This window comes from Manacus candei, unplaced genomic scaffold (assembly GCF_025592945.1).
Source record: "Manacus candei isolate 608988 ecotype Guabito, Panama unplaced genomic scaffold, ASM2559294v1 h1tg000159l, whole genome shotgun sequence".
Classification (NCBI taxonomy): domain Eukaryota; kingdom Metazoa; phylum Chordata; class Aves; order Passeriformes; family Pipridae; genus Manacus; species Manacus candei.
In genome coordinates this window covers 5,177,055-5,194,583 of record NW_026138207.1, presented here as the reverse complement: position 1 = coordinate 5,194,583, position 17,529 = coordinate 5,177,055, and the positions used below count along the sequence as shown (strand labels likewise).

At 42.0% G+C, this 17,529-nt stretch overlaps 1 protein-coding gene across 3 annotated transcripts in view; it reads right to left on the bottom strand.

Annotated features, from left to right (window-relative positions):
* Positions 1–14,649, bottom strand: part of UXS1 (UDP-glucuronate decarboxylase 1) — a 55,726-nt gene extending 41,077 nt beyond the window's left edge. The window contains exons 1-2 of one of the 3 annotated variants that reach the window (XM_051772768.1): positions 14,478–14,649; positions 1,959–1,986 (exon numbers count right to left, since the gene is read on the bottom strand). In XM_051772768.1, coding sequence (XP_051628728.1) covers positions 1,959–1,986; positions 14,478–14,574 — 125 coding nt within the window. In that variant the 5' untranslated portion in view covers positions 14,575–14,649. Of the gene's footprint in view, positions 1–1,958; positions 1,987–6,941; positions 7,175–14,477 lie in introns of those variants that run through there. The other 2 variants (XM_051772769.1, XM_051772771.1) reach the window with 2 other exon arrangements.
* Positions 14,650–17,529: the final 2,880 nt, after the last annotated feature.

Sequence of the window (17,529 nt, the reverse complement as noted above, 5' to 3'; positions counted from 1 at the left end):
AATTAAACCTTCTGAAAGGGGAACTATTTATCTTCCAGTAGTAAGTTTTTGCATACTAGAGGATTCATAGGTATCCAACATAAAATGGAGTTCTTTCATAAATAAAAAAACAGAGCTCCTTTACTTGGGACTTGAACTCATTACACCTAGGGAAACAGAAGATCCTTTGTTAAGCAGATATATATATACACACCATACTGTTAGAAGTTAGAGCAACGATTCCCTTCATAACCCTCTGTAAAACTCTTACCTTTTAAAAGTCAGCTCAGTCTATTACTGAGGCAAAAACCTTAGTGGCCAGATTCATTTTGTGGTATCTGTTAAAAGTACAGTAAATTCCTACACAAAGACACACAGACCCTGAACCATCTTCTCAAATCAGATTGTCATTTATTGTATTAGTGGCAAATAACAACCCTCCAGTTAATATTGAATGAATTTACTATAAGGAAGCAACATTAAGCTATCCTGGTGGATTTTGGAAATGTTTTCCCAAATAACAGAAATTTACAAAAAGCTATGCAAACAACTGTGGAATATATAGCCTTTCCTATCTGATAAACGAGCCGGGAAAATTTGGAAAACCCCTCAGTATATTAAAAGGTCGCCTCAAAAATAGTTCCTACTAATTCTGGAACTGAAGGACTGTCACTGCAGTTTAGTATTTAACGAACTCTTCCTCCTAACAAAGACAATATTACTGGCTGAGGACCAACATCAGACATTCAGAAATAAAGTTTTCCCCCTCGATAGCTCTAAAAAGGACATCTCAAATAAGAAATATGCAGGTAGTGGTAGAATTTGTAATAACAGCTTATCAGGGAATAAACACACTGGATACTACATCCACCTGTCCTCCACCTACCCCTCTCTGAGGTTCTTGTCCTTCCTTAAGAAATGCTCAGCTGCTCATGTAACAGCTGCTAAGCTGCCATAGTTCCCTAGTCATGATAACAAGGTAATCTAAATGATATCTCCATCTGCAAGACAAAGCAGCTCAGCAGCTGTTTGCCTGACAGCTGAGCACTCTGTGCATCAAGGGTGGGAAACTCCAAGAGGAGTAAAGCGGACAGCTTGGGACAGGAACAGATCCCAGAGAAAGCTGTCCTGGGTCAATCAGAGCCCATAGAAAATTCATTATTTTTCTTAGTTTTTCCTCAAACTTTCCTTACTCTATGCTGCTAAGACTGGCATGGTAGAGTACCAAAACCCTTTAGCAGCAAAACAACATGGTGAAATATTTTGTCCTCTATACACAATGACTTTGTTATAGGGAACGGGCTGTACCCATGTTCTCTTCGATTTCTTTTGCAGCTGTGAATTTGCAGCTGGTGAATTTTCCTGGAGGACAAACTCACATGCAAGCAGAAATGATGTGAAAATCTGCATGTTTTGCATGCATATGCTAGGCCTTCCTATTTCTAAAGGAAAAAAATTCTAGGGAACAATGCAGGATTTTTTGCTTTTCATCAGTTAAAGCATCAGATTATCTCCCAATTAACTCGGGAAGAGGAAAAACTCTCCAAAGTATGTTTCTGATTCTAGGTACAGAAACGCAACTATGGCAAGCAGCAGAGAATCTGCTGCTCTTCAATATTTAAACCCATATTATCAGTGAGATACAGTCAAATCTGCACTGAGAAAAGGAGAATCCAAGCCTATGAAACCAGGTATGCCAACCAACTTGCCAAAACTGGAAGATAAATTTGTGTAAAGAAAGGTAGATGTTGAAGTGTGAGTAAGATCCTGGGTGAGATTTGCAGCACACACACAACCCTTTTTGAGACCGAAACTCTGGATTTAAAAAAATGGTATCATCTGCTTAGCAACCACCCAAACAACAGTGTGAGCTGCTGTTCTGTTTTCTCCCTACTTTATATATATTGACATGTTGATGGGAAAGGTAAGTTAATTTTATTTTGCATAAGAATATTCCATACAAAAATGATATACATTACCTCATATTGACAAAGTTTCCCCATACAGCTGAAAAATAAGAACACAGAAAACATTACAGTGTCATATAACAGTACATGAGGTAATTTTTCCTATTATCATCAGAAGGAATTTAGGACAATATTAAGTATGTTAATCACAAATTATCTAAATAAATTGCATGCACACACCCCTCCAAGTATCTATGACACAGTTTCAAAGCGCGGGAGGAATTCTGATGAGATTACATGAGACAATAAGGAAATGCACAGGAATTATCTAAACTATAATTTGCCACTGTACACAGATTAAATAAACCAGAACACTTGACTTGTTTACTGGGGACACTGAAAAAAATGACAAGAGCAAGAAAAGAACCCTGTAGACCTGAACCACACAAATTGGAAACTGCAGAGTAACAAGAATAAAGACTGGTCACTACAGGTGAGAGCTGAACCAGCCCGAAGAGATGCCACAAGAGTCCTGCATTAAAGGTAGCAAGTACTTGTGCACGTGTGTGTTCTTTCTCTAAACACATACACATTGTGATGGATACACAAAAGGTACCTAAGTAATATAACCAAATGCCTCAGTAAGCAAACAAAACCCATTTATTACACTGTTTGTATGGAAAAAGTTTTATAGAAAGATAAATCACAGTCTAGAATAGCACAGTAAAGACGCATCAGTTTCTGGGTTCACAAAAAAGATTCATCTGCCCAAATTATTTTCTACTAGAAAAAAAATCTTTAGAAACTTTTCAGGGTTTAAGTAATTATAGGAAGACTATCAGAACACTGTTTTTCCTTTCAACTAGGACACAGAATGTAGTTTAAAGTGAAAAACTGAGAAGCCATAAACCAAACTACACTGACAAGGAAGACCTGAAAACTTCAGATCATCAAGATAAACAAGGTTAACATGGAACAGTTAAGGGACCCTGCAGAACAAGCAACACAGCAAATATACCCCACATATCTCCAGAAAATCATTCTGCAGTTGCTCTTTAAGGATTGAAATGACACTGGGTCTTAAGAAGAAGAAGTTGTCTATATGCAGTATTTACATACATATAGAAAGCTTCTGAAGTGTCCTCAGTTTTTGTAAGCTATATTGCAGGTCTCTAGTAGCAGTTAGTGAAGTATTTTGCCTACATTTCGGCTTTCCAGATTCGTTTTCATCATTATTACTTTCTGAGTTCAAGCAGAGGATGAGGTGTTACAGAAACAAGAAAAAAAAAAAACCACTGCTACAATCACAGGCACCTTCCAGGCAGGAGGAAAAACGAAACATACCCAGGAACAAGGAATGGGAAGACACAACTGAGGATGCAGTAATGCAGTTGCTGTTCTACCCTTTAGGGGATGGCAAAGCTACTGAAGTGTTTGTAACTGCTGAGTGCTGCTGATTAATTCAAAGAGTAACTCAAGCGAATCCACGACAGACTATCAAACAAACTGTAGGAGGGCACTGTGATATCTCTGGTGGTATCATAAAGCCTCATGTCATCTTCTGGGAAAAAGATAGGGAAGCTTTATATTAGAATGAATGATCAATTAAATCCAACAGAATTTAAAAAAAACCTTGAATTTTATGTTAACTAGATAAAAGTAAATTTACTGTGGGGAAAAAGGGATACAGTGTTGAGCAGTAAGTTAAATTCCAGTTATTCACCCTCTGGCTAGGATTTCAACATTATTTATGATAATACTAATGGGAAAACTTTTTTTTTTTCAGTGAATGATGACCATCTCACAACTACAGGTACAGAATTCTCAAGTTAGATACTTCTCAGTAACACTTATAATGAATTATTTTCTTGGGCTACAGAAATGCATACAAATAATAAGTGTTGTTTATGCAGTGGCAGGAGGCATCTGGGCTTAGCTGGTGCAGCAGGAATTGATGAAAAAATGAGTTGCCAGCTGCAACACAAATACCATGCTGAAAAGACAGTGCAGATACACTGCATACAAGAAACTGGCTTCCTAAAGAAGACATGTTAATTGTGTGTTCTCAGTATTCACAGCAGGGAAGGGGAGCTCAAAAAGGCATTTGCATCCTTCGAAAATCACTATGGCTGCTTGATATTTCAGTCCTGTAGGGGTACACAACCTTACAATACGCTTCTAAGCAGCATATTTTTGTACCATTGTGGAGGAAAAAATAAAAAAGAAAAAAAGAGAGGAAAGGGGAAAGGGGAAGAAAAAGAAACTGCAAAATGAACCTCACAGGAACTACCATATTGAGGGATCTGAAGAACGCTGAAGTCTCTCTCACATGCAAAGAGGCATTGCAAGAAACTCGCTTCAACATCCTGCCCTCACAAAGGATTCTGAATGTACAATTCCAAGAAGGATCTCTTTAACTAATGGTGCTCACATAGAGCTCACATCAAGGTTTAAGGGATCAGATGTAAGATTTTGCACTACAGTGGAAATAAGGTTTGGTTTTGTTTCTTCCAAATGCACAATTGTTTATATAACAGGCTTACCCTGCTGCAGAACCAGCAATATGACTGGGCTTGGTGGCTGGCTGGGGTTAAACCACAACAAGGACTACGGCTCACAGAGGATTTCCTTGTCCTAAAGGTTATGCCAAGGCCAGTCTGCCATTCAGGCAAAAACAACTGAAACGTATTAAGGCAAGTGGGTCTAAATGCACAAGTAGAACGATCAGAATTACAAGCCTAAATTCAAGATGAAAATCCTCAAAGGCACCATAAAAACGCTTAACAGGCCCACCAAGTTCAGGCACCAAAACCTGCAAACAGGGATGGTTAAAAAAGTCTTCCACACCAGCGAGGTCACGAATCAGGCACTACACTACATATAAACCTAGTTTTCAAAAGCATGAGACTCCTAATGGACCCAATTTGAGCAAACACTAACATAACCAAGCACCTCACTGTAAAAGCCAGTCTTAAAAATCCAAATATAAAGCCAAATATTTTAAGCCAAAAAGTACTCATCCAGGATAACAGTCCTGTGCCAACTCTCAGACCTTAGAGATTTAACACCCTCATCCTCCACAGCCACACACAGTACATACTCTATGAAGAACTTACTAGTCATCCAACTAGAGAGCACTCAAACACAGAGGCTTCCTGCTGTCTACTGAAAATGTGCAAGGGAAGAATTCATGATTAATTGGACTAGACACAAGCATGACTTGTAACCAAACAATTAAGACACTCACCTACAAGACAGAAAGAGACAGAGGTTCTGCTTATTCTCTCAAAGACTAACTGTAAACCTCATCCAATGACTAAGGTAATAATAAGTTGCCATTAAGGTAATAGTAAGTTGCCATTAAGGTAATAGTAAGTTGCCATTAAGGTAATAGTAAGTTGCCATTAGGGAATCAATCAGAATATCTGGAATGTTCTAAGACACAAGAAAGCCTGGTTTAATGGCCTGTAGGAGAAAGGCCTGTAGTCCTATTATGACACTGTTTCTGAGATGTTTTTTCCCCTCTGCATCCCTTCCATGAAATAATAAGAGAAATAATTTTTATTGTAGCATTTTTACACAGATTAATTGCAATTACCATGAAGATTAAAAATATATCAGTCATTAATCCCTCCCACAGACATTACACGTTGAAGTGACAGCTTCCAGGGAAGAACAACGTGCCTCGGGCGTAGTGAGAAATAGCTGGTATTTTTAGAAAAGAGGAGATTTGTTTCTTAAAACTTTAATCACAGTATTGTTACTAAAGAGGTATTTACATTTTGCTGACTAAACATTAATCACCCAGGGGTTTCAGAAAACCCCAATCCTCTTTTTTGTTTGGTTTGTTGTCTGTTTCTGGGTTTTTTTTCCGCAGCCTCTGAGAGATCAAGCCCTAACTATTTGGCGAGCACAACCTTACAGTTTTACAAGATTTCTCAAAACTACCTTAAACAAAAGTCAGTCAATTAGATATGAGTAAAGAATGTGGGGGTTTTATCTACAGAATATAAGTTATATTCCTGGAAATTTAAAAGTTTAGTTTTTCTAGAGAAGCCCCTTTCTGAAATTATGCTGGATGCAGAGCACTGCAATGAGTGGGAGACTGTCAGCAAAGGAATATTCCAAGAGCTCTGCTTGGGATACAAGCCAACCCTGACTGCATTAAGTGAAAACAAACAAAACAAAATGAAACACACTACAAAATCTGTTAAATCACACTTGAAAAAGTACAACAGAAACCGCAAGCACCTTCCTGGGGTTTTGCTGAGCATCCACTATTAAATGGACACTTCTCTGTCACAGTCAGACTTCTAACTCTGACCAGCTGCACTTAAGAGCAGCCAAGAGTTATCCTTCTGGATCCTCCAAACATAGGAGCAGAATCAATGTTTTCATCTCAGTGTCCTTTCAGTCTGTCATCTGCAATAAAACTTATTATATAGGTTTCTATAGAACACAGATTACTATGCTAAGAGAACCCTGCATGCCTTAATTAATTCATCCAAATAGGTTGGGGAACCAAAATAATAACACTACCACAACTGAAGGTGGGGAAAAAAAAAAAAATCTCAAAAGAAGTCTGTACCTTTATCACAGGATGATTCCTTTTCTCTGAGTCTTTTTAAATGACATTAAAATCAAGTCATGCACTATTAAAGGGCATCAACAGTAATACTCACCCATAATCTGAAATTATTGGTGACAACATCAGTTTCAGCATAACACACATTTTAAAACAGATGTTTTAAAAAGCAAAACCATGATGTCCATAGAGATCCAACTGTACCAAAATCAGATGTAATCCCTTTTAAAACCATTTTTTTCCTAATTGCTTTGTTGGTTGCATTTCCAAGACAGTCAGTTAAACAAACTTTTACACAAACTTTTGTCTAAGTAGATTTAGGTGAAAACACAGGATTTTTTGCCCTGTATTGCCCTCTTTACAACTTCTGCTCCTCAGAATAATAGGACTACAAGATGACATTTGTTACAAGTAGATTTCACTATCAACAGAAACAGCATGCAGGAACAATATGAATATATAGGCATAACCTGAATTTCTAGAGCAAAATCATAAGCTCTGAACGTCCAGAGTGAATTGCTTCAGTCAAACTTTCCATTTCAGACAGATGCAACATCATTCAAAAAAGGGTGTATTTTTTTTTCTTTTCTTTAAATCTGAGTCTCCATAGTCACTCAGCAACTTCAGTCTCCCAGCAGAAAAATAAGGTTTACTTTCTCCAGAGGAAAATCTGAGAAAAGGGAAAGTACACAAAGGGAGCTTTTTATTTATTTAATTATATTTATATTTTATTTATTTATATTATTTAATAAAATGCTTTTTATTAAAGATGCATTGAAGTTTTAATTTAATTAAGTTACATATTTAACAATGTAGAGAAAACAATTCCTTTCTTTAGGAATATATTATTTCCCAAAAAACACCTTTCTCACTAAATTGGAGAAATACGGATTTGATGGATTACTCAATGGATAAGGATCTTGATAAATTAGAGGGCTGGACAATCACAAACCATATGAAGTTCAACAAGGGAAAAAGCAGGATTCTGCACCTGGGATGGGGCAACCCTGGATGTTCATACAGACTGGGGAATGAGATGGTGGAAAGCAGTGCCACGGAAAGGGACCTGGGGGTCCTGGTCAATGGCAAGTTGAATATGAGTCAGCAGTGCCCTGGCAGCCAGGAGGGTCAACCCTGTCCTGGGGGGCATCAGGCAAAGCATCGCCAGCCAGTCGAGGGAGGGGATTGTTCCGCTCTGCTCTGCACTGGTGTGGCCTCACCTTGAATATTGTGTGCAGTTTTGGGTGCCATAACGTAAGAAAAATTTAAAGCTCAAAAGAGGGATATAAAAAGCTCATAAGAGTCACAAAGGAGGGCAACAAAGATGGTGAAGGGCTTTGAGGGGAAGCTGTATAAGAAGCGGCTGAGAGCACTTGGTCTGCTCAGCCTGGAGGAGACTGACGGGAGACCTCATTGCAGTCTACAACTTCCTTGTGAGGGGAAGAAGAGGGGCAGACACTGATCTTTTCTCTGTGGTGACCAGAACCTGAGGGAATGGCCTGAAGTTGTGTTGGGGGGGTTCAGGTTGGATATTAGAAAAAGGTTCTTCAACCAGGGGGTGGTTGGGCCGGTAAAAACAGGCTCCCCAGGGAAGTGGTCCCAGCACCAAGTCTGACAGAGTTCAAGAAGCATTTGGATGATACTCTCAGGCACATGGTGTGACCCTTGGGGATGGTCCTGTGCAGGGCTGAGAGATGGACTCGATGACTCTTGGTGGATCCCTTCCAACTCAGCATATTCTGTGATTCTGTGAATTGGTTGGGTGGCTTCATCCAAAGAGTTCTGGTCAACGGCTCAATGTCCGAAGGGAGGTCAGTAACAAGTGATGTCCCTCAGGGGTGCATACTGGGACCAGAACTGCTCACTATCTTTATTAATGACACAGACATTGAGAGTACCCTCAGCAAGTTTGCAGGTGACACTGAGCTGAGAAGTGTCACTGAGGAAAGGGTTGCCATCCAGAGGGACAACGACAAGCTTAAAGAGTGGGCAAATATGAACCTCATAAAGTTCAACAAGGCAAAGTGCAAGGTCCTTCACCTGGATCAGGGCAACTACCAGTATCAGTACAGACTGGTTACAAACAGACTCAGAGCACCATTGTCAAAAAAGACTTGGGAGTACTGGTGGAAAAATAGGACATGAAATGGCAATGTGCACTTACAGCCCAGAAAGTAAATCATATTCTGCCCTCCATCAAAATAAGTGTGGTCACCACGTCAAGTGAGGTAATTCTCCCGCTCTATTCCACTCTCATGAAATACCACCTGCATCCAGTTTTAGGGCCCACCAGAACAAAAAAGACATTGACTTGTTAGAGAGGGTCCAAAGGGTTGTCACAGAAAAAGGTCAGAGTGATGAAACACCTCTCCTGTGAAGACAGTCTGAGAGAGTTTGGGGTTGTTCTGCCTGGAACAGCAAGCACTTACTGTGGCCTTTCAGTACTTAAAAGAGGCTTATAAGTCTACGCAGATTTCTGTATGGCAGGTAGTTCTTCCTATTATATTTCCTGAACTGCTGCCTTGCTCAACAGTAAAATTCCTGCTCCAAATCAAAGACAGCAGATAGGAACTGGAGCTTTTCCCACTGGGTTTTCACAGGAAAGGTGCTCTCTCTCCAATTTGGACACCATCACCACCACTCTCTGTCAATCCCTCAGCTAGTCATCAATTAGCAAAACAAAGGTAACATAGTCATCTGGACATTTTTGTACCTTCTCTTAAGAACTGTACTTTCCTACAGCTGTGAGATGTAACATTATGGAAATTTTCTGTCTTTACAAGAGTTAATGGAGTTTCGTACTGGATGGTAAGCTGACCAAGGATACTTTTTGTTACATTTCAATTAGCATCATCACTTCATGACTGAATTCTGTTCTTAGTTTCCCAGACGGCGAACTCTTTTCAAAATTTCTGTTAAGTCTTTTTTCCAGTTCTCTGTTCAGTGCCCCTACTCCTTCAACATATCATTCTTTACTGCTGCTCATCCACTGACACATCTGTTGACTGCTAAGACTGTTTTCAGTGGACACACAGAATGCTCCAATGGTCAGCACTGTAACTGAAACAAACTCCTTTTTCCCAGCTACCTTTCACAAACCTCTTCAGGTAAATTGATGCAGTAACCCCCATCTCTCCCTCCCTACAATCCATAAACAAGATGCTCAAAACTACCAGTTTCAACCGAACTCTGCTTTGGTCAACCAACCTTAGAGAAAAGAAACCGGCAATATAAATGACAGGGAAATGTTTCCCCTTTGCAAAAACAGAGGGTAAAGAAGATGAAAGTTCTAAGAGTGTTTGTCCTTGAGTAGAATGATGGCAGCACCACCTCCTGAACATGCTACAGAAAAAACAAATACTAAGTGGAAATAAAATATTACAGACAAACATTAAATCAAGATAAGATAGGATCTGTAAGCATTAATTTCTCCAGGATGCCAAAAAATTGGTTTAAAACATCCTGGCTAGCAAAGCATAGCCAGAGTATATCTATTCCTGACCAACTCAACTGAAGCATGAACGAATTTTCCTAAGCTACATGGCTTCAGCTAGTTGGAACCCTGATGAGCAGGGAACTGGAAGGTGTTGAAGACAGTGAACTCACTTGCATAAACCCACAAATGAAAGGTAGCTCTGCAAGACATGAAGCCAGCAAGCAAATGTTTTGGGTTTGATTATTTTTGGTGGAGAATCCATGGCATGCTAACACAAAAAGCAGGCGAGCCTGATGTCACATACAATCATTTCTAACTCTTCCATAGCTAGTCAATCCTGATGTCTGGTTGTAAAACAGCTGGGGAATCAAGATTTCTGGTATTCTCCACATCAGTGCTGAACAGCATTTGAGACAGTCTGAAGTAATAGTACAGGACCAAATTGACAGCTATTTTTCTATTATGAAAAGTGGAAGTAAAAGCTTATTACAACAAAATATTAAGTAGTTACCTTAATTTTGAACATACGCAAGACAAGCAACATGCAAGGGGCTGGTAAGATTCAAACCGAAAAGCTTACTCACACCTTGATATTCTGAGAAGAGAATACTACATTCTTCCTAGTTGATGGAAACCTAACAAAAACAAATGGCTAATCTTGTAAAACAAAGGATAACAACCACGGAAACTAACAATGCTGGGGGAAGTCAAGCCACTGTACTGCAGGATGTACCTCGCTCATGTTATTTTGATATTTCATTTTTAAGTTGTTTCAGTAGCCGTGCTGTAATTTATCTTATAAAGGAAACGAGGTCTTAAGCTTGGATCTCATGGCAGCACCCTACTATGACATTTTCCCCTGGGAAAAGGATCAAGGCTACTGATACACTTCCTGAGAACTATTTGATCTACAAATTAGTAAAGAGAACTGTTCTACTTTACCAGAAATAGAGCTCTTAACTTCTTCATTAAGAACATGCAACTTCCTTGTCATATCAAGACATCAGCAGGTTACTCACAGTAGCATCAAGACTAAAGCAAGCCATGGAGATTGAGGAGCTCTGGTCTTTAAATCCTGGCTACGAGTTTTTACACTGTTATTTCCAACAATTTAAATAAGGTCCTGATTCTACAAAGACAATCACACTAAAGCAGGTCAGAATGCTCACATAAAGCTGAATTAACATTTAAAATGTCCAAGGGAATGAGTTTAAGGTGTTTATGTATTGACATACCAACACACAAACAGGTGGGATTTTTAAAAGCAAAACTCTCAGCCTGCATAAAAGTTATTCATATTATGGTGACACTGAAGGTTTTTTATTTTATTGATTTACTTGGTTGCTCTTTTGTGATCTGTCTACATTTCTCATTGCGGACAACAAAAATCCACTTCACCTGTGTTTACAATCACCTCATGTTCTGAAGCTTCAATATGATGTAAGTTCCCTCCAGGACTGAAAGGATTAGTTTCAGTCCACCTCCACACATCCCTCCACCTCGCTTTGGTTAGCACTGCAGTCCTGCACTATCTTGCTGGCAGTTAAATCAGAGGAAAACCATAGTAGAAGACTTTGTCCTTTAAAAGGGCAATGCAAATGCAACCTCTGGGCAAAATTTCCCACGACATGTAGCATAGTACAGCCATGCAATGTTCACAAAAGACAGCCTTGCAAGTGAGCCAACTAAGCTAATTCTGAAGAGTATATAAAACAAAACTGAGCAGCATTCTAACAGATTACAGAGTGATTCAGACAGCTCGCTAGCTGTGGTACCTCCAGATTCATCACCTGGGTGATGGGGAACGTTACCTCTTTCATCCAAGGGCTCCAGAAGAGGTAAAGGTAAATGTTGAACTCTGTTCACTCCAGTTTTCCCAGGAAAGTGTTGCTTACGTTACAATAGCTTTTAACTGCGTGCTAAACAGAAATGTTCCCTTTGACACTTATTTTTATACACACAAAGCATGCACAGCACACAGTTTCAAGTGTACGATTTTTTAACATTAATATAGATTAGATTTCCAGAAATGAAGCATCAAATATTACTTTAATTCAAACCCAGATGTAAAGTAAGGATTTTTCTGACTCTAAGTACTACTAGGGAAACCAGCGAAGTCCATAAAAAGAGTTCTAAGGATCTTCAATGTGACCCTGACTGTGCACCTCCTGCCACAGTGGTTCTCAACCAAAGAAACAAGACTCTTTAGGTGAGACACTGCAAAGCATGTGATGGCAACACCGCCAACAGCACTCACAGTTGCCCATTTCACCACTGTGCATGACCTCCTGAAGCTGGGCCAAAACAGCTGTTGATTACCCACACTGCCAAATGGTTACAACACAGTTCCTTCATCTGGTGTACAGCACAGAAATTTAAGTCATTGTATGTGGTGTATGCTGGTGGGAAACAGATGTGGAGCAGAGATACCAGAGACAGCCTAGCCACCCAACACCTCGTGCTGTGAAACTACCAAGGGAGCCAATCACTGACTTTTGAGACTGCAATAGCCGAGAGCCTTTCAACAGCCTGCAAAAAGCTCTTCCTCTAGTTTGCAAACTCTCACAGAGAAGTTCTTCAGGCACATTTGTAACATATTTGCATTCAAAGGCAGAAGCTTTTTAAGAAATAAGACACTGTTCAAAGACACCTCCTACACATTTGCTCAGCTTCACACATAGACTGACAAAATGGCACTATCAAAAAAAGTCCTATCCTCCAGTTCACAATTCCCTGTAACGTGTGCTCCAAATCTGATTGCCAATGTACTAACACTGAATGGAAATTCATGGAAAGGAGCTGCACAGCCTAAAACCACTTAGTCATTCGGAGAGTACTTGAGAAGGAAGGAATGTAAGAAGCGCCAGCACATACACCTACACCAGCAGCTCAGTTTTCTCAGATTCTATGCTATTTTAGTCTGGCATTATCTGGCTGCAACCAGAGCACAGTGATGATTCAGTAATATTGCAAGGAGTACACTTTTAAGATAGAAGGATGGGATCATAATCACTTCCACAGAAAAGCAAACAAAAAATAGTCTCTATAGAATCTATTAGACCAGTGCATCTGCCAGCATATCATATTATTTTGATGACACCAGAGCCATACCTCAAAACTCCACTACTTTTGATCCGTAGTCAAAGATGGAAAAGCACAGCAACCTGACATGGTAGATTTTCAAAAAACACACTCCCATCAGACACCACCCTATTCCCTTTTCAAGCTACTTTTTGCCACATTGACCTGCAGTCCCTCTCCTCCTCCACCTTCTTCTGAATCCCAAAGAACAAGCAGCCAGAAGACTTCTCCTTAAGGCTAACTTTTACTCACAAAGCTAGAAAGCAAGCACCAACTAGGGTCCACAGAAACTAATCAACAGCCAGGTCCCAATGACCGTGTCAACTGCCACTCACATCCAGTATTTGTAACTTCTGTTCTGACAATTATCAATTTTTGGCAAAACATGCAGCCCTTTCAAAATAGGAACAGACATTCAGTAGTCAGTATGCATGGCACCTGAAGTCACTTGGACAAACAAACTGCCCAAAAAGTCAGAGCTGGCACACAACTTCAATGATTACAGCAGTTATCTAAACAGCCCTGTAAGCACAGTAACATATGGTAATAAAGGGAACTGCTGTGTTGTGTTTCTGTGGTAGGAAACACCCCCCCTTCTAACAAAATTACTGGTGTTGTACCTCTCCACCCTCCCAAATGCAAAGGGAGGATCCTAAATCTGATGCGCACACGCATACCCAAAGCTAGCTCACCTACATGTGCTTTGAAGCGCCAAGAGAATCACTTGTTCCCTAGCTAAGCTGACAAGGCATCGTTCAGTCTACATAAAACCTAGTACCTAAGCCTGAAAACAAAACAGACTAAGATAAAATAAATTAAAAATGCAACAGAAAAAAAAAAAAACAAGAAAGGGAAGAGAGCTGACAGGACAACGTTTTAAATCAGACTATTTGGCTCACACCTGGTAACTGAAGTCATAAACATCCCCGTCACTGGCTATTCTAAGATTTTCTCAAATACCTCTGTGCCTCTCTCCAGGCTCTTAAGACTCCAGCTACGCGCTGAGTTAATAAACAAACATTTATTTAGCCCCGCAAAGGATTTGGGAGGATTTTACAAAAAACAGACACGAGGCCTGCCCTGGAAAAACTTCCCTGCGGGCTGTTCACCTCACGCCGCTACGAGATCGCGATGGAGGCGGACAAAGTGCGGTCTGAGGAAAACATCCCCGAGCCACGTCCCTCGGGACGGGACAGGGGAGACACGGCTGATGGGTACGCCGGCACGGCCCAGCCGCACCCGGGGAAGTTCCAGCAGGGCAGGGAAAGGGGGGAACCCTCAGCCCCGCCGCGCAGAGCCCCGGGGAGCCCCCGCCCCGCCGGGGCCGGAGGGGCCGCGCTGCGGCGCCCCCGCAACCGGGCAGCGCAACGGGGCGCGGGAGAAGCCACCGCCGCCTCCTCCCTCGTGGCGGGCGGGGGGCACGGGGGGCGCCCTGCGAGCGGGCAATGAATGGCCGGGCCAGACCCGCCCCCCACCCCCGCTCACTCACAGGCGACGTAGGCGACGAAGGCGAGCCCCATGAGCAGCTTCATCCTCCTGCGGTTGATGGCGGTCAGCAGGCGCAGCAGCGGCCCCTTGCTCACCATGCCCCGCGGCAGCAGCACGCAGCAGCGCCGGGCGCCTGCACGGCCGCGGCCACCCCCCCGCTCCGCTTCCCCGCCCCGCTGCCCGCGAACCGCACGCGCAGGCGCAGCGGCAGCGACGGCGGTGCCCGCCCGCTCTCCCGCCCTCCCCTTCCTTCCCCGCCGTGGAGGCGGCCGGAGCCGTGCCCGCGCATGCGCGCGCTGTGCCGTCCTTCCTGCGTCCGTAACGCTCCCGGCCGGGGCCGGTGGAAGCGCGACCGCCTCCTTCAGAGCGTCCTTGCGGGAAAGCGGCGCGCCCGCAGTCTCCCCGCGGCCCTGCGCTTCCAAGGGGCTTCAGTGTCGGCGGGCTTGGTCACCTGTGGCCACCCGCTGTGGTGGCCCTTGGGTGGTGACTTGCTGAGACCGACACGGGCACACACGTAGATAACGTGTGTAACGTTGCGTCCTTCAGTGCCTGGTGTTTTAAAAGCACCATTTGCCTTGTCCCAAATGTGCTTTCCATATCTACGCGTTTTGCCGTGGTAAGAAGAACCGTCTGGACACGTTTCTGTGCAATCACAGAATCACAGAATATTCCAAATTGCAAGGGACACGCAAGGATCATCACGTCCGGCTCTTAGCCCTGCACAGGACCATCCGCAGGAGTCACACCATGTGCCTTGAGAGCGTTGTCCAAACACTTCTTGAAGTCTGTCAGGCTTGGTGCTGCAACCACTTCCCTGGGGAGCCTGTTCCAGTGCCCAACCACCCTCTGGGTGAAAAACCTTTTTCTAATATCCAACCTCAAACACAACTTCAGGCTGTTCCTCCAGGGTCCGTCACCGGTCACTACAGAGAAGTCACTCCTCTTCCCCTCACGAGGATGTTGTAGACTGTGATGTTCTCTCCCCTCAGTGTGCTCTAGGATGACCCTGCTTGGGCAGGAAACTTGAATGAGATGACCCACTGTGGTTCCTTCCAACCTTGCCCATTCTGTAATTCTGTAAATGAAAAATGTAAGCATTTTTCCCCTTCCTAAAGTAATAATTTATGAATTTGTCTCTGTTTAGGATAACAAGATTGCAATTATTTTAAAATGGCTTACATGTTAACTGCAGCTTCCATCCGAAGTCCTTGTGGCCAGTGTTACAAACTGCAGATTGGTATTTGGCTGGTATGGTAGGCATCTGCTTCATGTGTCAAATCTCCTACCAGTAAATACACCCACTTAATCTGAAGAGAAATCTCTTTGCACAACCTGACCTTGGCCCTGAATAGTATGACCTCCACACAGTTTCTAAGGAATATTCTTTCTCACACTCATCTCCCACAGGAGAAGACTAGAGAATAAGTGCTCCTCAATTAAATTACTAGATTCAATCATTTAATTTCAGTATAGAAATGCAGCTTGTTTACACCAAAGAAACTATGACCTCAGTCAAAGAGAGGCCAATGCAGTTTACAAGAATTAACCTTTTCTTATTACAAGGAGTAAAGTCAGTGAAATAAATGTGTGAGTCTCAGAAAGGTAAGTGCATTAAGATACTGTGCAGTGATTAAGAATATCCATCCCCTTATGGCTCACAGAAGTGACTTTTTCCAGGAAGCTTTGAAAATTGAAATTTCCTAACTCCTAACCCTTGGCTCTGATTATAAGTCCACTCCTTTTCTCTTGGCTTTAGTTTCCTTTGATTTACTTAGTTTGATATACTTAGTTTTCCTGATAATTACACGGTTAATAGCTATGTGGAGTAAAGGGAATACCATACCACCATTTAGAACATAACCTAGCACCAAATTCATCTGCATAGTAATCACTGAAAAGTAACAGAGTTTTATACCAGCAGTAAATTTGGCCATCAAAAAGCTTCAGCTGAACAGGGCTGCATGAAAGCTAGAGAATATTACAGGAGAATCATTCCCTCCCTGCACCACAAACTCCCATTGTTTTCAGCCAGGATTTTCTGTAATAGTATCCATATGTACAATACCAAATCTACAAGCCTTTAGGGGAAGGCAAGATGTTTTTAATGGTTGCCCTGCCCTAAGCCAGGCTGCACAATCTGTGTCTCAATCAAGCTGCCGGCATAAGGCACCTTGCTTGGCACCTCACTCACTGTTCAGGCCAATTTTGCTGCAGAAACATGTTGAGACAGGCTGCAATCCATGAAGATGGGAAAAGGAGAGCAAGGGAGCAAGAGATGTTATGGAATGTCATGGTGGAGGAGACTTGAACTCTGTGGGAGGCAGCCTGACGTGCTCTCTACAGGGCCAGCTGTTTTTCATGCATGACACCAGGGCCAGCTGTGACCATGTCACTCTCCAAGTGAGACAGAACATGTCTAACTTAACTGCAGGGGGGTGAGTGTAAGTCTAGCATATCTCAACTATATAGACATGTACCTTATAAAGTACTATAGAGTTCTTCAGACCCATGATTGCCAACAGCAGGGACACATTTCAGGGCACAGCTGGTCACATTCACAACCTTGTGCCAAGGACTGGCACCAATAGGAGAGGTTCTTGTATGTAGTGGCTGCTAAATGTGCCAGGAGAAAGGCAGAGGGATGATGCAGTTTTGAGTGCCGACTTTTAGTGCGCTATAAATCAGGTATCAGGCATCCATCTGCCTTCAGGTCATTATCTTAGACTGATCACATAACATCATCTAATGGCTAATGGCAGTCCTCACTGGGATGGTTTGCAGGCAGTATACACTGTCTCCCATCCTGCAGTTTTCAACTTTAGTTCTCAAAATGCTTTATGAGAGCATGTTCATATTTTTTGTTCACTAAATCACTGCCTATAAAATGATGGGGTTCTTTAAAAGATGGAATTTTTAAATAACTTTTTATAATGACTAAAAATGTGAATTTGCAGGTGTGTCTACCTGAACGACCAGTATGAACTTAGAATTCACAGCAGCCCTGCAATGTACTTTTCCTTGATACCAGATCAAAACTATGCAATTACGCAGCC